We start from the raw sequence: 26043 nt of genomic DNA, 5'->3' as shown, positions 1-26043 counted from the left end.
TGGGTATATAGCAGAGGATACCTAAACTCAGTTAGGGTCATTTCCCCAAATAATTTGGCGTGAGGGAGCCTAGGTAGTTGCCATTGCTTCCAGTTGCTTCTAATGTATTCCAAGTTGCCACACGAACATCTGCTAAATGCTGGCCTCAGCTTCACAACTGATTTCTGACCCTTCTCTCCACCCCCCTCCACAGATCACAGCACAGCCTGGTGTGTCCTTAAATACTTCATTAGGGTGACAGAAGGTGAGGATGTGGTGCTGCCGTGCTTGATCGCTAACCCAGAATTGGCAAGCAATGTTACCCTGTGGACGGACTCGCGCAACATCTCCTCTGGATTCTCTTTCAATGCTCAAGAGGGAATACGTATGCACAGAGTAAACATGAGTGATAAAAACTTCTATAAGTGCCGTGCCCTGGTGCAAGGACGGTGGGTGGATTCAGCAAAAATAGGCCTTATTGTTGAAGGTAGGTTTGCAGTTGCTCTTTCTACAGTGGCGCCACAACAGCAGCAGTGGTGGGGACCAGGGTGGGGTGAGGTATTTCTAAGTTGCTGGTGTAGTTATTCTGATAGCACAGTGCTCGAATAGCTCGAAGAGCTTTGAACATTGGGTGAGGCTAAATTAGGGAGACTTCAAGGGCACGGTGCAACTTTCATGTCTGAGCAAGGATTTTAACGTCAATCCCTTCTTGCATCCAGACTCCACATCCTTTTCTTGCTGCATTGCACTGGACCCGTGCTAAAGATGGGAGAGAAAAATTAGCTCAGTTCACATTTTAATACGAAATTAGCTAATTTGAATTGTCTGGAACAATGTATGAACCAAAACTTAGCTATCCATCAAAATTGGCACTTTTGCAAACACTGACTAGTGTGTCTGAGCATGCAGCTTTGTGCAACACACAATAATGCAGTGGTGGCAAACCAACTCCTAGCAAGCAGTGGCAGAACTTCATAGAACAGCATAGCTGCTGCCACATCTGCATCCACTCTGCTTATGCCAGCTGAAGTCGAAGGACACTGCATTTTTGCTTTGCCAGCTCTTGGGCAACAGGGCTGACTTTGAATTCATGGTTTAAAAAAGTGGGCCACACAGTCAAAAAATGATGGCACAAGCTAATGCTGCTTGTTATTTCACTTAGTCTGTAGCTAATCGGCATGCTTCTTTTCTTTTTTGCTTGATTTAGCAAGCACATTATCTGTCACAATTAAAACGAAAGATCATGTGAGACTACGAGGAGAACCTTTCAATATCACCTGCAGAATAAGTTCCCGCTCCTATTCCTATGAGGCAAAGTGGACCTATCCTTCCACTGCAAATGTAAGTCATTTTTAAAAGGTATTTAGTCAGAGCTGTCTGTTATGGCTGAAGCAGCAAAGACCTGGGATAACAGAGAGATTTGGTGGCACGGGCTAATTGATGCACGACTTTAAACTGGATGTCATATGTAGCCCTGCTGATCTGGTCTTTGCTGAGCATGAACCTTAGAGTTTTATGGAACTGAACTCACAGTTGAGTCTGTGGAGTGGTGAAGGCTTTCTTGAAGGATGGAGTAGGGTCAGCCATGCTAAATGAGGTGGTGGTACACCTTCTACTCCAAAAGCTCTCTCTAGACACAAGAGTGTATGGTCATTATTACCTAGTTATGAATATCCCCTTTTGTGGCGATTAGGTTCAGGTGCACTTGGAAGAAGCTAGTTATCTAGACCAGAGCTTTCCAAGCTGCGTGTCCTGACACATTAGTGTGTCAGCTGCAGTGTGTTGCATGAATGCTCCCCACACTCCTCCCAGGGCTGGAAAGGGAGCGGGCAGCCCACCAGTTTTTCTAGTAACACAGAATTACTGTGTCACAAAATGATGCATGTCTATAAAGTGTGTCACCAACATGAAAAGTTTGGCAAGCTCTGATCTAGATCATTTTCAGGTTGTATTCAGACTTAGACTTTGCACCAAAGTTGCTTTGGCTGTCCTGGTTGATCAAGTGCATTGGGAGAAGGATATTTGTGTGTGTGCGTGTGTGTGTGTGTGTGTGTGCGTGTGTGTGTGTACACACATGCATGTGTGCAATCCTGTTCCACTTCCTTGCTTTCTCAGTAGATGTTGATACCATCAAAACATGCTATCCTCCTGCTAGACCAGCTCTCGGGGTTGGAAGTTGGGGCACAGTATCACTACAAGGCCGAGACAGTAGTAATGGGAAATTTCTGCTCAGCCCCTTGGCAGTTGTGCTGTGGGGTCCTGCAGGGATCCATTCCCCCACCCCCCGTAATATTTAACAACTGTATGAAACTTTTGGTGTCAGCCATTTGGGGAAGTTGAATTTGCTTGTGCACTTACTTAGGTGAATACTGCCCATAGTTTCATATGCCATTGCCATTCTCTAGGAGCAGGCATAAGCACAAATAAACACCCTACTGTGTATATTTACTTTATGATTTAGGTCTAATCCTTTGGGTGATAATGGAGCAACACTGGGTCTAGGATGGGCTCTAATGAAATTGGATGAATTAAAGCGAGGGTGGTGATAACTAAAACAATGACTTGTCTGCAAAATGTGCCATCATTTCTAACTTTCCTGGCTTACAGGTCAACTTGTTTCCAATGGAAGATTATAATGTGACCTCTAGAAAATACTTCACAGACCATACCCTGTCCATTCCAGCAGTACGGTTAGAAGACACTGGGGAATATACTTGCTTGGGAACCAATTCCGCAGGAACTAGTAATTCTTCAGCCACCCTCCAGGTGATAGGTGAGCAAGTCTTGATGTACACAGCCTGGGGAAATGAGCCTTGGGATTCTGCTTTTCCCCACTGAGGTTTCACCGGGAATCAAACTGGGATCCCAATTTAGTAATGGAGCTGTCATCCTTCACTTAACACAATGAAAGCAGCAATGCATTAAAAGAATTTCATAGAATGTTTCTCAGGGCCTTGAGAAAGTCTTACATCTGTTTGATGTCCTAGTCTCTTGATGAAGGAGATGAAGTACAAGGGCAGAAATTATTACGTTTTTCAGGATGCACAATGTTATAAGGAGCAGAAATAAGTTTGTTAATGAATTCAGAGAGACACACAATGGTAGAATCACAACCTCCCCTGCCCCTTTTATTTACAATTTCTATTTTCCTTTTAAAACCCTGGTTAATTAATCAATATAACGACTTGCAGCATTTTTCCAGACTAAATGTAGCATATTCTCTGTACCCCCTAAAAACTCATTGTGGTCATTCTAAGTTACCCAAGTTTTTGTAAGCAGATTTTTTAAAAATTAGACTGCAAAACAGCCGATTTTTCCAAGTCTCATATTTCCATTCATTGTTAATCACAGCTTCCCCTTCTATGGTACTTCAGCTGCAACCTAATTCTCTGTATTTTTACTCCATGGATTCTATATTTTCTGCTCCTACCAATTTGTTCCCAGCAGCACTCAAGACATCCATGATGGATCACACTTATTCACTCATTTGCCACCAACTTTTAAAGTTACTGATATGCCCCACAATAAATCAAATGTTGCAAAGCTTGTTCATATCTAATGGGCCCAGTTCTCAACATCATTCACAACCCAGCAGCCCAACCATACAGCTCACCCAGTTTTAATACGAAAACAAACCTCAGTCAAGGGAGGTGTGTGTTGACCCTTCCTACAGGTTTTATCTGGGCAAAGGTTTCTGATTCCCGCATTGCAGGTGGTTGGACTAGATGACCCTCTGTTTCCCTTCCAACTCTACAATTCTATGACTTTGTGATCATTGCACACTTAGTCTGGTGATAATGCACACATTTAAATGAGTGCCTAAGCTGGGCTTTGTTTCAGGAAGCGTTTAAGAAAGGAGCATTTGGGTTAACATGAGAACAATGGATTCAATACATAACCCAACGTATGTCCCCAAGTTCACTGCTCCCCATCAGATTTCTAGGTGAAACACCACCACAATTTCCTACAGACAATAACTCTGCCCTTTTGATGTCCTTTTGACTTCAATATTGCAGGCTTAATTCACCCAACTCGAGCTCTCATCCAGGCAGAAGACAAAAGGATGAATCATCTTCTTGCCTTTCTGGTCCATCATTTATGCCTTCCTGGACCATCTTCACTTCCACTGAGACCCATACCTAAATATCACAGGTTATATGTGGCCTGGGGAGAAGCATGGCTTAGGGAGAGTCCCAGACAAGGAAGCCTGTAAGACCACATTTAGCCCATGGGCCTATGCTTCTCCATCCCTGCATTAAGCAATTTGCTTATGGCATTGGAAGGCTGCTGCTTTGCTATGTGGAAGTCCAATTACTGTGATTATTCAAGTTGCCAAATTCCATGTGGGTATCACAAGGGAAAAACCACACTGATCCTAGTTGTGTCCCAACCTTTTCTCCTAGGAGAAAGGTTTAAAAAGCAAATAAAAAAAAGAATCCCTCTGTGCAACATCTTCATTCATTCATTCATTTTCTTTTCAGAGAGTGGCTATGTGCATTTGTCCACCATACAGAACAGAAGCCAAGAGACAAATTTGCACAGCAGCCTGAACCTGCACGTGCTGATTGAGGCTTATCCTAGACCTCACACACAGAGATGGACATACATGAACCCATCAAGGAGCTCCAAGAATGTCACACTCAATATGGAAATGACTTCTGGCAACAACAGGTAAGAAAGAATGTGCCTCCTCTTTCCTAAATGACTTTCCAAACTATAAATTAATTGCATGAGGGATGCACAGAACTCCTCCATTGGCCAAGCTTGCTGGGGCTGTTGAGAGTTGTAGCTCTATCATCTCGAGGACCAAAAGTTTCCCACACTTGATCTAAGGTATGATATGAGCAATGCCCTCTTTCTTGCTCCTACATAGACTATTTATGAAATCTAACAACACCTGTCCATAGATAATGCAAAATTATCTCTGGTCTCTATTTGAGAAGCTTCCATTCTGATTCCTTCTGAAAGGTCCCTGCCCTGTGCATTTGTTCTTTTTTTGTGAAAGGTACAACAATACGCTCAAACTGAACAGGATGGAGGAAAAGAATGGTGGAATATACACATTTTTTGCAGATAATGGTGAAGCCAACGCATCCATCACCTTCAACATCTCAGTGAAAAGTAAGTGTTCCATCCACCACAGTTCTTCCAATGTTATGTCTATGTTGAGAAGGAACAGCAGAACATTCAGTCTCAACCAACAAGCTAAAGTGAAGGATGCAGGTGACCTTTCTGCTCTTCCTGTAAGCAAATGTGATGTTCCAAAATAGCTATAATAATAAAATATACCAAAAGGAATTGTGATTGCAGTGAGACAACCACATACACTCAAAGCAGCCCCCAAGAATAGATCAAGTGATCCAGAGTGAAGTATAATTGCCAGAAGTAGCCTTTCCTAGTGGGAACTGGAATAGTCCACACCAAAAGGAAAATATTGACTGTGCTTTTGCTTGGATAAAGTGGTGACCAGCTACAGAATCTCGTAACTTGAATCCATTGGTTCCTAACCTTCCGGAGCAGAAGAAAACAAGCTTGCTCTATCTTCTTTGTGGTGGCCCTTTAGATATTTGAAGATGGCTATCATATCTCTTTTCAAGTCTCCTCTCAGTCTCCTCAACATACCAACTTCCTCAACTGTTCCTCTTAAGGCTTGTTTTCCAGACCCTTTATCATCTTGGTCTGCACGTGTTCCTGCTTGTTAATATCCTTCTCAGATTGTGGTGCCAGGTTTGGTCTGGCCACAATAAAACATGGAGTGTATTCTAAGTACACTGCATAAGCAGGGCTGGGGTGGGATTGTAAATGTTAGAAGGTTCTATTACTTCCCTTGCTCTGGACACTATACTTCTGCTGACACAGCCTAGAATAGCATTTATTTATTTGTTTGTTACTGCATCACACTGTTAACGCATGTTAAGCTTGTGGTCTACTAAGACATCTAGATCCTTTCCCCATGTTCTACTGGCAAGCCAGGTGTGTCCCCTACATTATATTTGTGCAGCTGGTTATTCCTGCCTAATTTTAAAACCTCACACATTACCCTTACATGTTACCAACTTTCGCCAAGTTTCACTAGATATTATTTCATGATGCAATTTCTCATGTTGCCTATGTTAAGCATGGGGTGGAAAATGAAGACTGCATATGCATCATACATTTAAAGCGCCCCTCCCCCCAAGAATCCTGGGAATAGTAGTTTAGGTAAAAAGATAAAGGACCCCTGGACGGTTAAGTCCAGTTGAATTGGACTATGGGGTGTGGCGCTCATCTCTGCTTTCAGGCCGAGGGAGCTGGCGTTTGTCCGCAGGCAGCTTTTCCAGGTCATGTGTAGTATACAAATGGCTGCTCTACCTAACAGCTCTTTTGCTTTTGCTATTCAGCTTCCCCTACAGCTAAACTGATGGACAACAGCTCCGGCAGCCTTTGGTGTGAAGCCAGTGGTTATCCTGCTCCACACATTGAGTGGTATAAATTGCCTCGCAATCTTCATCCAGACAGGTGAGATAAGTTATAGCATTCCCTGCAGTTTCCAGAAGTAACACTACTGAGTTCACTAGGGAAGTTTTTAATCTTTGACCTTTTATTGTGTTTTTAAATATCCTATTGCAAGCTGCCCAGAGTGGCTGGGAAGGCTCTCCCAGATGGGTAGGGTATAAGTAATAAATTCTTCTTCTTCTTCTTCTATCTATCTATCTATCTATCTATCTATCTATCTATCTATCATCTATCTATTTATTGGGCCTGTCCCATGTAAATGCTGCACTGATCCTAAGGTCAAAGGCCTGGCAGTCCAGTGAATCTACCTGAACACAGCTCAATCCTTCATAGAGCAGAATTTAGAAGCTGATAAATAAAGTAACAGATAAAGCAGACAAAATTCTATGAGCATATGGGGTCACAAAGAGTTGGACACGACTAAACGACTAAACAACAACAACATTAATATCTCCATCATCTTTGGCTGTCCGGCAGATGTGACCAAGGTGGAATGCTGCTTATGAAAGACACCAGCCCAGAGATAATGCATGAAATTCCCTTCGGAAGAGTAACATCGAAGAGCACCCTCAAAATTGATGAGATGCTGGACAACGTGACATACTGCTGTCTAGCAGTTAATAACATGGGGAATGGATCCAGTTTCGGTCCATTGGTTCGGTACATAGGTGAGACAAATCTGAGCATCTTGTTCACTAAGAACTAGCTTTTTACCTTTCAACTCACTAAATCCTGGTTGTGGCTGCATTTACGCTAATATAAAGGGGGCTCCTATGTGATTCTGTCCCTTGGGGTTGGCCTGGCACCAACATTGTACATCGTTTGGCCCCAGGCCTTTCCCCTCTGACAGGCATTTCAAGTACCTCTGGAACAGATGGCTGAATTTGCTGCTTGATAATTCCACTGTTTTAATTTAATGTGCTTTGTCATTTTTTAATTGTATTCTTGCTATCTGTCCTGAGATCATCTATATTGAAGCATGGGAAAGAAATTACATAAAGAAACAAGCAAGCAAACAAATGTCAGAAATGTTGTGCAAGTGTGTGCACCTATACATCCATACATACTCATTCTGCCCGAGCTGGAGCAAGCCACAGGACTTTGGATGTGGCAGTGGTTCTGCTGCGCCTTTTCATTCGGCTGCTCCTAGTCAGGGGGTGGGATTGCTCTGTAAATCGGCTTTGCTATCACTGGATATCTGTGTCTTTGTTTTTTATAGCAAAGCAGGGAGGAAGCCAGGTATCTCTCTTGTTCTAATGTTGTGTTTGATCTGATAGCATGGTTCTCATGAATGTTCAGGAACGACTGATGCACTATAAACTTTTATTTTCTTTCCCTCCTGCAGCATCTGAACCCCTGAGGGAATTCCCCAAACCAATTCTTATTGCATGTGCTGGGACGATGTTTTTCCTGCTTCTGTGTATCATCTTCCTATTCTACAAGTATAAACAGGTCAGATGGGTGTTCGTGGTCTGTGTGGAAAGAAAAGTAGCCAGGGAAGAGGTCCAGAGGTTGAAAGCAGCTCTACTGCTGTCATTTCTCATGTCTAAAATGGCTCTCTCTCACAATGCAGTACAGGAGAAGACCCTGCTGATGGAAAGATTTTTTAAACCTTAGTGTCATAGTGGCATAAAAACATTCCAAGCTTAATTGTGAAGGGGCATATTGACCCAATTAAACCAAACTACAGCCTTCCAACCCACCCAAATTTGACAAAACTGTATAATCAAACTGGGACAGTATGCCATGTGTTTGATTTTAGTATGGAGGCCTCATTTAGTAAAATTCATGGGCCTCTTCAAACTTATAACAGTTGCAACATCTATGGAGGAGGCTGCTGGGAGTTTAGCAGGCCAATCCTATGTATGTCTAGTTGACATTTAAGACCCACTAAATTCAGTGAGACTTATTTTCCAGATAATATGTTGAAGTGCTAAAATGCTATTGAACAATGCTTTTCTGATGCATGGATAATTTTTCCTTGCAGAAACCAAAGTACCAAGTCCGTTGGAAGATCATTGAGGCCTGTGAGGGAAACAATTACACTTTTATTGATCCCACCCAGCTTCCTTACAATGAGAAGTGGGAATTTCCCAGAAACAACCTGCAATTTGGTGAGGAGCAATCCTTGTACACTTGCTCTGGTAGTAGTAAGTCATTCTGTTTATCTACATTTGTGGAAGGTCCAAATTATTAAACTGATACAGAGCAGTTGCATAATACTATCCTGCTTATATGAAGGACTGCACAATTTCCCCCCTCACCATAATTCTTGGGATTTTGCAGAATGAGCAAAATGGCATCCCATAGCAACTACTGACTCAATGGAAAAGGACTCAATGAAAAGATCAGAAAAATCAGAAGCGGAGAAATCAGGGCTACAAATAACAAAGAAATGACATTGAACTGTGCAAGGCACAGAAACTGCTCCTGTTGTTGACTGCAAACCTTCTCATAGCCTTCTGTGGCTTATTGAACTTTAGGAGATATTACTTGTCTGCTCTCAAGGATATGTGCATGTGGGACAGGCAGGGACACACGCACACACAATGATCACTGAATCAGTATCAAAAATCCTCCTCCTGATTCTGTTATGCTTCTAAACACCATGTTTGCTTTCATAGGAAAGACCCTTGGAGCTGGAGCTTTTGGAAAGGTGGTTGAGGCCACTGCTTTTGGACTTGGGAAGGAAGATTCTGTCCTGAAGGTGGCTGTGAAAATGCTTAAATGTAAGTGCTGGTTAAAGCAGTTCTTCGCCAGTGCTCACTAGCTAATAATCATTCTAAAGGCCTGCAAATTGAAAACCAGCTCCAGCATTGGAATAAATTGGGGGTGATATAAGTAAGGAGCAAGAAGCAAGTCCTTCTCTATCTGTATACTTATATTTAAGTACTGAACATACTGATCCTAGGTGACTAGCTGGGATGGGGGGTATCAATTCAATGTGCATTTATAGGTGAACTTAACCTAATACATACTTTATGAAGCAATGTGAAACACAGCCACTTTTTGAAGTGTGCACTTACCTTAATTTCGCAATGTAGTTCTCCAGCCAAGTAATGTACACAAAAGTGATTATATTCTATGTATATGCATATATTAATGAAAACAACATACAAAAATGCATTATATTATGGAAACCTGCCTTGCAAAAGAAGAGTATACATTAGGCAAAGTTGCTTTTGAAAAATGTGTGTACAACAGGAGAAATTTGCACAAAAACACTGTGCATTTTCACAAGAACCTGCATAAGAGTTTGCATACAACTAGTTTCATTTCTGGTTTCAGCAACAGCACATACTGATGAGCAAGAAGCCCTCATGTCAGAACTGAAGATCATGAGCCATTTAGGTCACCATGACAACATCGTCAACCTGCTGGGAGCATGTACACATGGAGGTAAGAAGCGGTCCCTGGCGCCACTACAGTCCCCTCCATTCTCGTTCCTATGGTTTCATTCTTTTCAGCAACATTTCCCCATAATGGAAGAGTCATAGATTTTCAAGTCAGTATCACAATCATGACAAGAATAAACATTTCTGCTTTGAGAATGCTGGCTATTAAGACCTTAAGGGTTACAATACACAGTCTGTAGGAAATTAGAAGTGGCCTGAATTTACAGGAACTATATTTAGTTGGGATGGAGTGGCGGGAGGTAGACCTCATTTCACAATAGGTGTGCTATTCTCACTTTTTAATCTGCCATCATAGTGCTGCTTCAGACTACTTTCTCTTTGTCCTATTTCACCTGTTTCTGGTTTCATACCTGTCATTCCAACACCTGAGAGTGGAACTACACAGTCAGTAAAATCATGATGTGTAGTTTTTGCTATACTGTACCACTTTGGCTTGCAGGTAGAGGAACACATGCTTGAATTTTCCTGGTATAAAAGAATTTCAAAGAGATTTTTAAAGCAAAAAAACCATGCATGTCAGAGTTTTACATGAAGCTTCTCCAGGTGGCTTTCTATCTATAGGGAATCATTTTACATGAACAGAGCATTCAATTCCCCCTTCCCTCTCTGAAATGGTGCTGTCCAGCAAGAACCATGTCACGTGATTCTACTGATTACATAACTTGCCTTTGAGAGCAAAACTACACTTTACATTCCAGTTAGGAATTACTTTCCCCTGCTTGGTTTTCTGTTGTTGTTTTTTAAGCCCAGGTCAGTCTTGATAAACCACAATCCAGTCACAATCTGACTGCAGGAAAAGCTAGAGATAGTGTTGCTTAGCCCTTTCTCTTGTGAGACCTTTCTGCTCATAATTCCTTCGTCCAAGATGCTTGTCTACCTGCAGAAAAAAAGGCAGCTTGAATAGGTAATTTTGAGTGGTAAAGAAATCTGGAGGGAATGGGGTGATGCACATCCTGCTTTGCGTTAAAAACAATGTGGAAGCCCTGTGTGGCGCTGCTACAAAAACCAACATCCTTTAAACTGAAATAGTTAGTGTTGATCAGTCAGACTAAGCTGCTACCTAGCAGAAACAGAGTACAATGATGCCATTTTCTGATCAGGTTTATTTTTTTCTTTTTCAGGCCCTGTATTTGTCATCACTGAGTATTGTCCTTATGGGGACTTGCTGAATTTCCTGCGAAAGAAAGCAGAGTGTCTCATAATCCAGGATTTAACATTTGAGTCTTCTCTTGATAGCATGGCAGCAGACTATAAAAATATGTACCTTGGGAAGAAATACGTCCGGAGGTAAGAATCCAAACCAGTACAGATTCAACAGAGGGCTAAAACCCAACAGAATTAGGGCAAATTTCCAACCTAGCATACCTTTACAATACAGTCGTCATCTGAGAAGTCAATGAGAGCAAGAGTAATTTTGCTAAGCTTTCATGACTGGGATTTGTACACAAGGTAATTAGCTCATGTTTCATATAGTGTGAGAGATAGTGGCTACATGATCTGAGCACTTCATTCTAGGAACCAGACAAAATGGCCAAGGGCCTCACATGTTTCTGTCCAATGGAATGGCCTACTCTATCTTTAAAAGGGCTTTGTGACATGAAGGAGCTTTATTTACAGATGGGAAGAGCTGGTACCCACATTCTTCAGCACCTTCCATCCCACATACGACTGCTCTCCCTTCTTGAAATGCCACAACACACATTTATATTTCTTGAGATAAGCTCAAGAAATATAGTGTTTCTTGGAAAGAGACAAAGGGATTGATGCCTCGTGCCAGGATGCCTGCCAATCATTCTTATTTTTCGCTTACATTCATGGGCTTTGTCCCACCCTAAACAAATTCCTCACACACTTACACCATTTCAAATAATGACATACTTAATATTATTAGCAATGTGTTAATATGCGAGGAAGTCCCTACAGCATTTTTTAAAGGACACTGAGAAAGTATTTGATAGAGTTTGAGAAGCTATTTGAAGTTTTTAATAGATTTGGGGGGGCAGTTTGTTATACGACTTTAAAGTTTTAATGCTGCATCTAAAGCTAAGTTCATGATGATAGTCAGCATCAATTGGACTGGAACTTAAAATTACAGATTTGCACCTTTAGTGCTCCTCCATTATCAACATGATCTCTTATTCAGGATGCTAGATTTGATGCAGAGATTAGATTGTTAATAATTTTTTCTTTTTCTGTTTCCATTGATGCAGTGACAGTGGAATTGGTACCCAGTGTTTGGACAGTTATTTGGAAATGAAACCAGTAACAGCATCAGGCTCTATGCTACCCAACGGTAAATAAGCAAGGAATGATGCTTTCAATTATTATTTCCAGAGGAGGTAGTTCCTGCTGCTGAGGTTTTCAGTTTTTGCCAGTATTTTTATATGATGGTTTGTTTATTACATTAAAATAATAATAATAATAACAGAAGTGAGCTCAATGTAGCATCTCCTTTCTTTTCACAATAGCCCTTACAGGTTGGACTGAGAGATGTATAAAAATATCTGCTGACACCATCCAACATTGGCACATTTGTGTATTATCCCTGTGTTCATTGCATCCTAAACTAGACTTTGATTGTCCACTATTACAGCTGCCTCAATGTGCATAGTTTTCAGGATCACGACCCTTACAGCAACATATTGTGCCAAAATTCAAATAAATTAGCCAGAATGTGAATTATTATGGGGAACTACATTTTTAGATATGCAGCTTTTCATTAATCACCATGAAATCCTGTAAGGGCAGATTCTAATTTTATTTATTAAATTTGCGATTCTAAATGCAGAATTTGAACACCAATTAACAGAATGATACATTGCTTTTTGTAACTGGAACTCAGCTCCCATGTACAAAGATCACATGAGCAGCATTACTAAGCGCATCTATGTGTATAAAATAGGAATTGCAGCTCTTGCATGGAAAATAAATGCAAACAAATGCTCAGTCCATTCATATTTCCCACTTCAGTATATTCTGCAACCACAACTACATACATTATTACACAGGTTAGCATCATAAATGACATGTGCATAAATTTTGTACTGAACAAAGCAGTTCTATTAGTTGTAGGGACTGGGAACAGCTTGCACATATAATCCAATTGTATTGAACAAATAGAACTGGGCCACTAATTCTCTTCCTACTAGCAGACTTCCAGTTCAATCATAGTCAAAAGCAAGCTCATCTGAGTTCAGTGGGACTTAAATCTTAGGAAAGTGTTACAACCTTTATTGTACACTGGAAGTTTCAAATTCAAGTGACTGCTCTTTCCTTCCTCAAGATGCTTAACTGTTAACCACGGTTCAGTGTTATTGTTCTCATTTCTAGACTTCATTCATCTCCCTATATTGGAGATATGGTTCAGTTAGCTTGAACATTGACTTCATCCTGTCGTAGAGTTGCCCTTTGTTGATTACCATGAGTTTTCCCCATTCCAGGGAGGAGCTCAGTGTCAGGAGAGGACATGGACGGCCATCCTCTCGACCTGTATGACTTGCTGCATTTCTCCAACCAGGTGGCCCAAGGAATGGCTTTTCTTGCTTCCAAAAACGTGAGTGCACGCTCCCCTGAACATAGTTCTCTTTAGAAAATATTTTCAGGATCAGTTATTCAGAAACCAAGGCGTCATTTTCCATTACTATGCAGGAAACTGACTTGCATACCAAACAAAAGGCCTTGGCCCAACTTTTACTCTACATTTGTGCAGCAGTTGGAACCCCACCCTGCTCTGTACATAAGTATATCCTGCATGCTACCCTTGAATAATGAACGCATTGCGCTGAAGCCTGAAAGAAACAAAAGAACACCCCAAAGACTAAGGCTTAGTTCTCAGTGAGGTGATAAGCCTGTGTCAAGGCTGTACCATTTCATACCATTGGTAGGGGTTCACATGATTGAATGTTTCTCTATTAAAATAAATCCCATATAACGCCCACCCACTGACTAAAAAAACACCAACTTACTAGTATGGCAGGGAGAAGGCTAAGTTCCCTTTCCCCCAGCAGCTAGTTTTCTGTGTGGAAGGTTGTTGTGAACATGGAGGAACATTCAAATGTGTGAGGTAGCCTGAAGTGTTTCTTAGATTAAGAACCTGCTTTTGTACAGGAGAAATTTACCATTACAGCATCTTAAATATATTATTATTATTTTGCCTTTTTAATGAATTCCATATCAAACAAAACTTAAAACTAAAACAATGCTAACAGAAGAGGGTCCCTAAAGTAAATAAGAAGTGGCATTGTTAACATAGTGAAGAATTATTCCTTAACTGACTTCCCATCCCCTTTCCATGGTTCCTCTTATCTCCTCTTTTTCTTGCATCGTCTTGGTTCACCCAATCACAACTACTTTTGTAAACTTAGGTTATTTCTTACACTGCTGGAAATCTTACCATTCTGCTAAGCCGATTGTTTGATTATAATACTTTTCCATATAGGCAATTAACAGTATCCAGTCCTCCTTAAATGCTTATGGCTTTTGATAGAAAGGAATCCAGGTGTATGTGTATATCTCCCTATATGGTGAGGAACCATTTCTCTGCCCAGGGCTGATTTCTCATGGGGGTCATCTGTCAGAAGGGAAAGATGCTGGCAAGTGGGGCACTCCTTCCCCTTTGATTTCCCCACCTTGCCCCTTGCATGAAATTAGGGGAGGGAATTGGTGCTTCTTACCCCAATCTGTACCTGTGTATACATATGGATGCTGTACAATAACATGAACTCTATTTTTCAGCTTGTTCAGTCCCCTCTTCTCCAACCAGCTGAAGTATTACCATTTTTAAACATATTTTTCTATCTGAATGTTCACATTTGTTTAGTGGTTTGAGCCCAAAGCTATAGATTTACAAGATTTAGGGTGTACTTTATGCCACCCATTCCAGGAATAAGGAACTGAAAGTGACGGTTGGGGCTTCTGACCCACCATGTTATAAATATAATTAGTGAGTGCAATCTCACTGGCTGCTCATCACAGCACAGATTGTACTGTGCCACAGACACAGGCTTCCACAAAAGGGTACCTCCCTACCTTTTAAGCTTGTACAGCAAGGAAATTGTGTAAGAGCTATAGACTCCATATGTGGCATTCTATAGGTTGAAAAGGTTTTACAACCATTACAAAATTAATGCTGTTGGAGTGTTTAACCTTGACATTACAAGAAAGGGAAACATGGGCTATAATTATCCAATTACTTGGATGCCCTGAGCACTAAGACTGTTTTAACCTAAATCAATGCAAATGATTATCAAGGCTGATTCAGGCATGACTACTTCTGTAGTAGCTTAATGAAATGGTTAGTTTTGTCATGTGCTCTATTCTTTGTGGAGGTGGCAGCACAGTCTCACAACCATCTTTTACATGCTGTGTCCAAAGTACAGTGTCTTCCTACCTGTATCACCAATGGCTGGAAGCTCATACTAACTACTGGGAGTTCCATAGGGGACCAGTGGAGTGAGAATAAGAAAGCCAAAACAAATACTCTAACCCACCTGTCTCCAAGCCTTAAGATGTTTTTGGCAACAGCTCCCATCAGCCCTGGCTGTTGATTGTGCTGGCTGGAGCTTATGGAAGTTGTAGATCAAAACATCTGGAGGACGTGAAAGCAACTGTAGCCTCTAGTCTCACTAATCCAGCCCGGATGTCTGCATCGTGCTGCAGGTCACCAGGAGGAACAGGCACAAGCACAAATTGGGTTGAGTCCATCATGCTCAACCTGTATTTCTCTATGGCCGTATGTTGAAATAAGTCAGGAAGATCAAGAAAAACTGATAGGCCATTTCTCACCCTTGCTATCTGTTTAATATAGTGCATCCACAGAGATTTGGCAGCAAGAAATGTGCTAGTGGCTGATGGACGAGTGGCCAAGATCTGCGACTTTGGCCTGGCCAGAGACATCATGAATGATGCCAACTATGTTGTTAAAGGCAATGTAAGTAACGGGGATGGCAAATGTGCACTGGGTACACAGGAAACTGATTTACAGTCAGACCATTGATTCCTCTATTGCTGACAGTAGCTTTCTGGGGTTTTGAACACTGATCTCTTCCGCCCTCACCTGGAAACGTTGGGGTCACAAACATGGGAAATTTTTGAGTATGTGTGTGTTCTTTGTCAGCGGGACAAGTGCTGCTGCATGTAAATTCTGGCAGAGGCTACTGAGCAAAATCTGGTGGAAAGCAGTGGCAAAAGATCTGTATATCACAGGCTGTTTCCTCTGTAAATAAAATATTTTTTTAATTCCAGGCTCGCCTGCCAGTGAAGTGGATGGCACCCGAGAGCATCTTTGAATGCGTCTACACAGTACAGAGCGATGTGTGGTCTTACGGCATCCTTCTCTGGGAGATATTCTCCCTAGGTAGGCAATGATGTGTTTCTCCGTCCCCAATTTTCTATATGGAAAGGCTTTAGATCATAAATGGGGCTTGGGAGAAAGCATAATTTGAAAATTGGGTCACTACTGACTGTAGCGCTGATTCTTCAACGCCATACATTGCCATAAGAAACCTCAGGCCTTTGGAGAAAGGTCATACTAGACTACTTAAAAGTTTGGCTGGCACCAGAAATTGGGGGATGACCTCAGGTACTTAACAGGGCCCAGATCCATAGAGAGCCAATGCCACCATCTTGGCTTTCACTTGATGTAGGGTCTGTCCTAGTCAGAGGCACTACATGCTACAGTACTTCTGAATTTTGCAGCAGAGTACTAAAATCACTTCGATAACCCAAAGGCCTCTAGAGTTACACACCTACTCCCCCAACTTTTCCTCCCTATTCACCAGCCATTGCTTCCTGCCAACCTAGCAGTTTGAAAGCACGTCAAAGTGCAAGTAGATAAATAGATACCACTCCAGCAGGAAGGTAAACGGTGTTTCTGTGCACTGCTCTGGTTCACCAGAAGCGGCTTAGTCATGCTGGCCACATGACCCGGAAGCTGTACACCGGCTTCCTTGGCCAATAAAACGAGATGAGCGCCGCAACCCCAGAGTCGGTCACGACTGGACCTAATGGTCAGGGGTCCCTTTACCTTTACCAAAATGGCTTCGATAACCCAAAGGCCTCTAGAGTTACACACCTACTCCCCCGACTTTTCCTCCCTATTCACCAGCCATTGCTTCAGTGCTCCCACACAGTTAGGGAGTTCACGTAGCATTGCCTTCAGCCTCTTAGATATTGACCTAAGAAGCAGGAGCCAGTCCTGTAGGAAAGCAACATGAGCACAGCATGGTGACCGTAGAGTGTTGTGCTTCTTCTTATCACTATAGGCAGGAGCCCTTATCCTGGCATGAAAGTGAACAGCAAGTTTTACAGCCTGGTAAAGCAAGGATACCATATGGGCAGACCTGAGTTTGCACCAGAGGATATGTAAGTAAACGGATTTCAGAAATCTCCACTGTAACTGGGCGACACACACAAGCATTACAAGGAAGCAACGGAAGTTCGTTCCAGAGTGTCGCTGACATTTTCTGTGATGAGCATACTGCATGTTGCTGCTGTAATTCCACCAAGGTGTTTCAGATGCATTTCAGAGCTCACAAAGTTGTGTTCGGTGACAGGCCAAGATTTAGGCACTTTAGTAACAAACATTGTTCTAGCCACATGAGAACTGCTTACCTGTGACTGGACTGCATGCATGGCAGAATGTCAGAAGTTACCCAACCATGTGGGCAGGGCTCCTTCAAGCGCTTCTCTAAAGGCTTAGTTTCCAGAGCCTTGATTAGGTTGGTTGCCATTCTCTGCACACATTCCAGCTTGTCAACATCCTTCTTAAATTGTGGTGCCCAGAACTGGGCACAGTATTCCAGGTGTGGTCTGCCCGAGGCAGAATAGAGTGGTATTATTACTTCCCTTGATCTGAACAATATACTTCTGTTGTTGAATCCTAGAATAGCATTAGCTTTTTTTGCTGCTACATCACACTGTTGACTCATATTAAGCTTGTTAATCACAGCATCCTTTTCTAAATGCTCACAGACCAACAGTTGAATTATTTGTTCTCTGGTATTGATGTCCGGCTCACCGGTCAGTAGTTACTTGGGGCTTCCTCCCCCCCCCCTTTGAAGATGGGGACATTTGCCTACCTCCAATCTGTAGGGACCTCACCTGTTCTCCAAGAATTCTCAAAGATAATAGATAAAGGCTCTGAAATTATATCTGCAAACTCCTTTAGTACCCTTGTATGCAGGTCATTAGGCCCTGGAGATTTGAAGTCATTTAAAGTAGTTAGGTGTTTCCTTAATACCTCTTTTCCTATCTTGGGCAGCAGCTCCCTCCTTACAACATTTATTCTGTTGTCACCAAGTCGGGCATCATTATAGGATCTGCATTTAGCCCTTGGGAATGATCACAGACTTGTAATTATTTCAGTTGCTTTTACACAGAATACCAGAAGTTGCTGCTGAATGTGTAATATGCAGACTCCTCCCCCCCTCCAATCCAGGTACAACATCATGACTGCATGCTGGAACATGGAGCCCACTCAGCGGCCGACCTTCAGTCAGATTTCCACTTTCCTTCAGAAGCAACTGGATACCAGTAAGGAACAGGTGAGATGCTAAAATTACTAGTAAAAAAGCAAGGTGAAGGTAGTTCATACCTGAATGATCTGTTTTATTAGTAACTGTGTCTTTCCTTATATTTTCACATAAATGCATTTGTATTATGTCGGGTAGAAACTGCAGCACCCTAAAAATATTCTGGGATTTTTCATACTACTTCATTATTTGCAGAAAGTTTGTTACCCCTCCCCCCCTTCCCCTCAAGGCATAGACTGAACTATATAAATTACACTGGCCACAGTATATAATCCAATTCCCACCCAGATTAGATTTAACCAGTTGACCTAATTGGTCAGGGATAAGGATCTTGTGGTCCTCCATTAATTGCTGGACTACCACTCCCAGTATCCCTGAGCATTGGTCATATTGGAGTCCAGCAACATCTGGAGAGCTGCAAGCTACTCATCTCTGATCTAGCTATCCTACACAGTCATAGAATCATAGAGTTGGGACCACATGGGTAATCTAATCCAATCCTCTGCAATGCGGGAATCTTTTGCCCAACATGGGGCTTAAACCCACAAGCCTGAGATTAAAAGTCTCATGCTCTGCCGACTGAGCTATCCCAGCAGGATGTCAAGACTGTCATCAAATAGCAGAACAGGGGTGGGGAATAGGATGCAGCCAGCAGACCACATCCAGAAGAAGTGGCCCAACCCCCTCTGAGTGACTCTGCCAGGTGGGCAGGGCCACCCATTTGTGAGTCCCTTTACATCTTATGTCAGGGGACTGAAACTTCAGGCCACTGCTGCAAAGGAAGTTTCTCCCTTTCACTTGCGGCTTGCTCGGGGGGTTGGGGAAGTTTCCTGCAAATCCAGGAAAAGTGGCCACGCCAACCTCAGAAGTCTGCCAGGTCTAATCAGGTCTGTGAGAGTGGTTCCCCAGCTCCGTAGCAGAGTTCCCACATTGCTGAACATACACTAAAATGGCACTTGTCGCTGGCAAAATAAAAAAGAGATTAATGCCGTGTTCAGGTGTTTGGAAACCATGATAATACATGAGAAGCTGTAGAAAGCAGCTGTCTCCCAGTGACCATTGCAGTCACCTTCCAAGACATGGACGGCAACTTGGTGAAGGGGGGGGGCGGTCCTTCCTTCATGGAGGGCTTCCCACACATTTTTAAAGCCTGATTTCCCAGAGTAAAATGCATGGGGCCCAGAAGGCTCCCTGCTCCACAAGGTTACCCTCCATGAGTCTTAAGGTGACTGGCACAGTGACAGGGAGGTAGAGCCTAGCACACTCACCTCCTTACCACCTCAGTTGTTAACAGGCTTTCCAAATGGCTGAAGAGGGATCAAGAGGCATCAAATTGTTTAGGAGCTTCTCTTTTATTTATTTTAAATGCTGTATTTCCCTGAATGCAATTGTTAAGAAGGCTTTCTCTTCAGATTATATACTCCAGGCACTAAAGTTTGTGGGTTTTTTCCCCCCTTGCTATGAAGGGTTACACCAACTTACCAGCCAGCACAGAAGAAGACAGCGGATGTGAGCCTTCCAGCTATTGTGAAGATGAATCTTGTGACACTGGAGAGAGCATCCAACCCCTTCTGAACAGCAACAATTACCAGTTCTGTTAAAGGGTATACAACTGCACCCTACTTCTTGGTTCGATTTCAACTGAAGTGTAGTTCTCACACAGCTATTCCTCTGGGAGCATTTCATACCAGAAAGCCAGATGTAACTGGTGGGCTGTAGCCTTTCACTGCACTGGCAGCAGACTTCAAGACACGAAGCATTACACATCTCTCCCCTCCCCCCCCCCTACTTGTAACTGGTTTCCAATTTTTATCGAGCTTAGCTTAGAGCATGCAGGAATCTTGGGCAGAATCATCGTATAAAGTCAGCAGATTGCTATAGCCTACTAAGCAACAGTCTTCATATAAGCGTGCTTGTAAGAGTGAGAGTGGGGAATGTGGACTTTAAAACAAAGTTTTCTATATCTCGTGTACCTTCCACTGCTCATCCATCAGTATATAAGTTTAGAATGGACTCCTTTCCCTATCTTGACTTCTTCCTGGGAAGGAATACCACCTTGATAAGATTAGTCAAAAGGAAATGGACAGATCCTATCCAATTTGACTCTGGCTCAGGGATTTTGCAATGGTCAGGGTGGGAAAAGAATCATAACCATTCCCCATCTGTGAAGTCACATCTCAAGAGGGGAAATGACCTCAGCTGGAAGAAAGTTTCTCTCTATTTCTCCACGGATAAGAACTTCAAACAAGAAAGTAACAGCAACTCTTTCTCTCACTTGGGATTAAACTGTGATTTTTAGTAGTATAGCCAATCTATTAGCAAAGCTTTAGATTTAAAACACATTACTAATGAGTGACTTACAGTGCAGTTCTATACATGTCTATGCAGCTGTAATCAAGTTCCATGGGGCTTACTCCCGGGTAAGTCGATACAGGATTGCAACCTCTCTTGCTCAACTGATTTAAATGACTGCTTTTTGTTTTGGAGACATCAATATGTGAAAATATAGTGCCACAAAATATGTGAAAATTTAGTGCCACAAAATATGTGAAAATTTAGTGTCACAAAAAAGGGAGGGTATTTTGGCCAAGCCTTAGTCAATATTGTTTAATATTGGACCCAGAGATAATTGCAGCCATCATTGTAGCTGAATGTTTGATTGCTTAACCAGTTTTTATAGTTTTTAGAAACTGGTAATTTTTATTTGCCAATTTTTGGTTAATGGAGAGAAAACTCACAAGGCTTAATTCATTCTTACTTGGCAATTCAAATGAAACAAGAAGCCAAAAGGAGCAATAAGCAAGGGAATGTACTACATTAGGAATAATTTGTAACAATTAGAATAATTAGAAAGCAAGTTATTAAATCTGTGATAGCAAGCATTGAAATAATAGAAACAATGTGAATGGCTTGGCATGCAACAGATCAACAAGACAGGAAATGACCTAGAATAGTACCTAAAGTCCCACTGATTTTAATGCGAGAGTTAAAAAATTGTGAAATGTTCTCCTTTAGGAAAGACTGGGTTTTATTAGTGACTGGAACATACCAGTAGCTCATGAAGTCCCTACATTTACTACAGCTAACACAAATCACCACTGCTGGAGGCTTTGTCCTTAGGGACAAACAATATTAGTAAAATTAGAGAAAATAGAAAACAAAGCAAAATTAGAGCTCTCAAATTTTTGCATCTAAAACTTTGAGTTTCTAACATCATATATATAAAGGGCATTGCAGCAATAGAAAGTAACGTTTATTGAGGCAAACACTCAGCTTGACTGGTTGTAATCAATTGTTTTATTTTTCTGGATTTCATCTCTCTTTGGCATTGTTGCTGTTAGTTTATAACACTGAGATTTTATTGCATATTTGTTAATATGTAAGCTGCCCTGGGCGTTTTACACTGCAGGGTGGCATTAATGTGCTAAAATAAATTGTTGCAATGTATTAGTTTTTGGGTTACAAACGGGTAAGCAAATCTCAGGCAATTTTATGTTAAGACTACTGACGTTTGATATTTTTTCTGAAATATGAAAAAAAAAAATATTGTTAACCTGCTGCAGAATAGATGGGCAGTCTCATTTGAAGTATCTAACTCACATTCTCAACTAAGTCAACTGTAGCAAATGTGAATTTGTACTGCTTGCACAAATTGTCATGACAACTGTTTTATGTATTATTTGTTCTTTTAAAATACACTGCAGTTTTAAAAACCAAAACTAGAAAAGAGAAGCTTCATAATGGTTTTCATAATATTTTGCAAGCCACTGATTTGAGTTTTATGTAAAGGTTACTAGCTTTGCTAAGCAGCTATCTTTGAAGCCTTGTGTAAATGAAAAAGGAGCATCTCTCTTACTGGATAAGAACTAGCCAGACAGTTTTCCAGCACAAACTACCACTGCAAGAGCACATTTAAATAGTTAACTGCTATGTGTTGAGTTTCCAAATGAAACCATTCTTCCAAGTACATAAATCAGTATGTTCACATTTAACTGCCATTCAAAATAAAACAATTCAATTAAGCAAAGTAATTAGAACTCTTTAGTTGTTTACTTTTTTCCTAGGAGACAATACGATTTCTTCTATAAGTGCATTTTTAAATAATGTGTAATAAATAATGAATTGAGTTTGAGAATAGTTCTGATAGACTCCAAAAAAACCCCATGCCTTAGCATGTACTTACTTGTGAACCATGTAAAGTACAGGTTTGTTTAAAGACAAAGCAGGCACACAAATGCCCAATTCTACGAGATTCTGCACTAATTGAGCATTACCTAAAGCTTTAGGTAACATGTGCCCTTGCTGATCTCATCCAGTTAGAACTCTATTCTCTTCTCTCTGGTGTCCAATTAAACTGTTCTCTCTTCTTATTGGACATCAGCTACAAAGAAGACTGCTCTCTCTTTCTTTTTCAAGTCTCCCAGCTACAAAATGGTAGGAGGGCTGAAGCAGACAACATGGGGGAGAGTGAAGAGAAACTTGGACTATGTCAGCACTGAAAATCTGCCCTGAAGGTCATTAAAGACATTCCTCTGGTGCTCTGGTAGGTCTCTGAATGCCTTAGTGCTCACAGGTGCCGTGTCGGAACCTGAGAGCTAGAGTTTCAGATCAGGACTGCGATGACCCAGTTTAAAAACTTCATCTCAGCTATGAAGCTCACGTGGGTGACCTTGAGCCAGCCACTCATTCATCCTAGCCTACCTCTTAAGAGTTGTTGTGAAAATAAAATGTGCATGGCAAAACAACCATCCATGCCACCTTGAGTTGCTTGTAGGCAAGGTGGAGGATAAATGAAATAGTAATAATACATGTGTTTTCCCCTGATAACCTATGCCCCACCCCAAGGCTTTAGCCACCCATAACTAAGTTGATAAAGCATCATTATGTAGCTTCTGCAATGTTCTACACATCTCAATACTCAGTTTCAACAGGTGTTTGAAATTAATCTTAACATGATACAGACCTCACAAAACCTTTCCCTTCCACATCTTGGGTAACTATGATCTCAAACTTTGGAGCAGTATTTCAAGTCACTTTCAACAGCCTTAGGGTGCCATACAACAAATTCCACAGTAGGCTAAATAGTTTCACCCTCCAAACACTGGAAGAGATAATTTATTAAAGTTTTCACTGACTGTAAAAGTGTCATTCATAAATTAGCATTTTTAACAGCAAATCACAAGCTTTGCTTGAAAATTCATTATGGTGGTGGTTTGTTTTACAGCACAATACACACTAGACTCCTTCATGGAAGGAAGTTTTAAAAACCACACCACAAATCTGAATAAAACAGTGGAAACTCTTCCCCTACGTTCCAGAATTTCCTGCTTTCAGCTATAGTGGAAATCCATTTTCACTTTCCAGATTTATAGATGGGCAAAAGTGAATGGGAATCAGTGGGTAATAATGCAAAGAGTTGACACACCACATTTCAACATATTACACAGGAGGAAGAATGCTGGTCTCCTCAAGACAAAGTGTTGGAGTGAATATAACCATATCAAATTCGCCCAAGTCAGTTTTGGAAATGTTGGAAATGGAGCATACATAGTGGTTTGTAAAGAGCCCAGGCAGTAAGTGTTGCACACCTTCCCTAACAGGTATCAGCTGGGGAAATAATAAAAGCATCTCTTGTTGGGCTGTGTTCACTGAATCCCACTACCAATGCACAAATACTCTTTAATAATGTTACTAGAAATAGCAACAGACAATCTTCTATCAAGTCCATGGATGTAAAGTGCCTGAAAATCCTCTCCTGATCCAGATGCTTCATCCAAAACACAGAAATCCCTGAAGAACCTTTATAATAACTATGCTAGCCAGAATAATTATAACCTACGGCAGAACAGCTCTTACCTTAATGCACGGAGCCATTAAAACTTCAGCTCACTCTGGATTTCAACCACTAAACAAACATAGAAGCTTCTCAGGTAGAGCCAGAATGAGTTAGAGGAGCAGATGTGCTCTCACCCCTTCAAACACTGACTGGTGCTGAAAGTCAGTCTAAGTTCAAGTCTTTTCAGAATGGAACCAAGTAGCAGCTGGGGCTCCAAATGCTCATTTATCTATTATGGTCACCCACTTCAGGGTATAATATTGGGAGAGTCACACAAGCTTGCGGCTCCCTGTCGTCTCCTGTTATGATCCCGACACCCAGCAACATACACACTTCGAAAAACAGGTTCGATGATCCTCTGCAAATCCATTTCTGCAAATTTCAGGCCACTGGAAACCCTTTGTCTTCTCCCGTTCAGCACGCTATCCCAGCGGGCTTAGGGATTCAAGTAGCTCCTGGGGAGGAGAAACCTGCCTGTTTTCAGCTAGCTGGTCTGCAGATCAAAAACCCAATCCAGATTTTAATGGAAGCACACAACTCTTTGGTCAGCATAAGCTGTCAAAGCTGCTCAGGCCTGGGGCGTATCTGAGTGACAGCTGCCCAGAGTATCTGCAGCCTAGCTCTCTTTTCTATGGCTAAGATGACCACCTCAGACCATGTTATTATGCAACACCATCCTCCCCTTGGATCTGCTCATCTTCATCCATTTCCGTCTTGATCTGGGCCACACCTAGGCGGTACAAAGTATCCCGGATCACCACCTCACCTGGCTGGCAGCTTTGTACAATCTCGTGAATCTGCTTGTTCACAATCTCACGGCTGGAGAGGAAATCCATCAGGCGATTATAAAGATAATAGTGCGTTGCGTTGTCAAAGGTTATAGGCCTCTGACGGACGTTATTGGTTTTGCTGTCATTGATGGCTGTAATGATAGCACCGTAGGGTCCCAGTTCCCGGCAAATGGAGAGGGAACGGTACTGAGCTGTTGCGTCCCCCTGAGTGCTCTGCTCTGTCCCGGTGTGAACTACTCGTCGAGACGCTGATTTGGTGACGGGATGCTGAACGGAATGTTCAGCACTGGTCATATCTACATTGTAGTGTCTGTCAAGAAGTTCTGGGCAAGACACAAACTGATGAAAGAGAAAGGGGGGGGGGAGTTACCTTCCATGTATCAGAATAATGTTTGCAATTTCCTCCTTCATAAGTGCCTAAGCAATAAGAGAAATATCTTAAGAAGAGTCAGCATGGTATGATAGGGGCAACTAGATCTGAACCTCTAATTAGTCCAAGATTCTTTGAGTAAATCATACACTTTAACATGCTCAGTTCTGCATCTGTACAGCAGGAATAATAGTTGACTATTTCCACAGCAAGACAAATGTATGGATCAAGCTATGGAATAAGATATAAATAAAAACCCATGCCAAGCATTTGAAATTGGACATACATTTGTATTCATATTTATGTATATAACCCCATCAGTGAGGAAGAGGGGAAGGAGAGAAAAGGCCAAAATTATTGCTTAGAGAAGTAATACCAGTTTGGGGCCGATTTTCCTACAATGAACAATTAGGATAAAAATATTACTGCTATTATTACTGAATTCCTTAGCCGTCCTTCACCACAAGATTCCCAGGTTATAGCAATGTTAAAAGAAGTTTAACACATATTGGGCTGTCTTTCTCATTCTTACCAATTTGCATGGCCTTCTATTCATTGCCTAACTAAAAACAAATGAATTCTAAAAACACGTAACACAGAGACCCATTTCCCATTGAAATGTGTT

At 41.7% G+C, this 26043-nt stretch overlaps 2 protein-coding genes across 2 annotated transcripts in view; one reads left to right on the top strand and one right to left on the bottom strand.

The window, feature by feature from the left end:
- Nucleotides 1–22452, top strand: part of CSF1R (colony stimulating factor 1 receptor) — a 34515-nt gene extending 12063 nt beyond the window's left edge. Inside the window, exons 3-21 of the mRNA XM_079968208.1 lie at nt 194–466; nt 1187–1320; nt 2587–2752; nt 4461–4650; nt 4985–5100; nt 6360–6477; nt 6952–7142; nt 7820–7926; nt 8462–8588; nt 9099–9203; nt 9763–9873; nt 11012–11177; nt 12101–12183; nt 13331–13443; nt 15697–15819; nt 16134–16245; nt 17153–17252; nt 18328–18433; nt 19888–22452. Of these exons, the coding sequence (XP_079824334.1) occupies nt 194–466; nt 1187–1320; nt 2587–2752; nt 4461–4650; nt 4985–5100; nt 6360–6477; nt 6952–7142; nt 7820–7926; nt 8462–8588; nt 9099–9203; nt 9763–9873; nt 11012–11177; nt 12101–12183; nt 13331–13443; nt 15697–15819; nt 16134–16245; nt 17153–17252; nt 18328–18433; nt 19888–20022 (2576 nt within the window). The 3' untranslated portion in view covers nt 20023–22452. The remainder of the gene's footprint in view (nt 1–193; nt 467–1186; nt 1321–2586; nt 2753–4460; nt 4651–4984; nt 5101–6359; nt 6478–6951; nt 7143–7819; nt 7927–8461; nt 8589–9098; nt 9204–9762; nt 9874–11011; nt 11178–12100; nt 12184–13330; nt 13444–15696; nt 15820–16133; nt 16246–17152; nt 17253–18327; nt 18434–19887) is intronic.
- A 1051-nt stretch (nt 22453–23503) lies between these two features.
- Nucleotides 23504–26043, bottom strand: part of HMGXB3 (HMG-box containing 3) — a 32389-nt gene continuing 29849 nt past the window's right edge. The window contains exon 20 of the mRNA XM_079968186.1: nt 23504–25387. Coding sequence (XP_079824312.1) covers nt 24920–25387 — 468 coding nt within the window. The 3' untranslated portion in view covers nt 23504–24919. The remainder of the gene's footprint in view (nt 25388–26043) is intronic.

The sequence above is a fragment of the Podarcis cretensis genome (assembly GCF_951804945.1).
Source record: "Podarcis cretensis genome assembly, chromosome: 2".
NCBI lineage: Eukaryota > Metazoa > Chordata > Lepidosauria > Squamata > Lacertidae > Podarcis > Podarcis cretensis.
The sequence above is the reverse complement of the archived record's forward strand: the minus strand, read 5'-3'. Positions and strand labels throughout refer to the sequence as shown.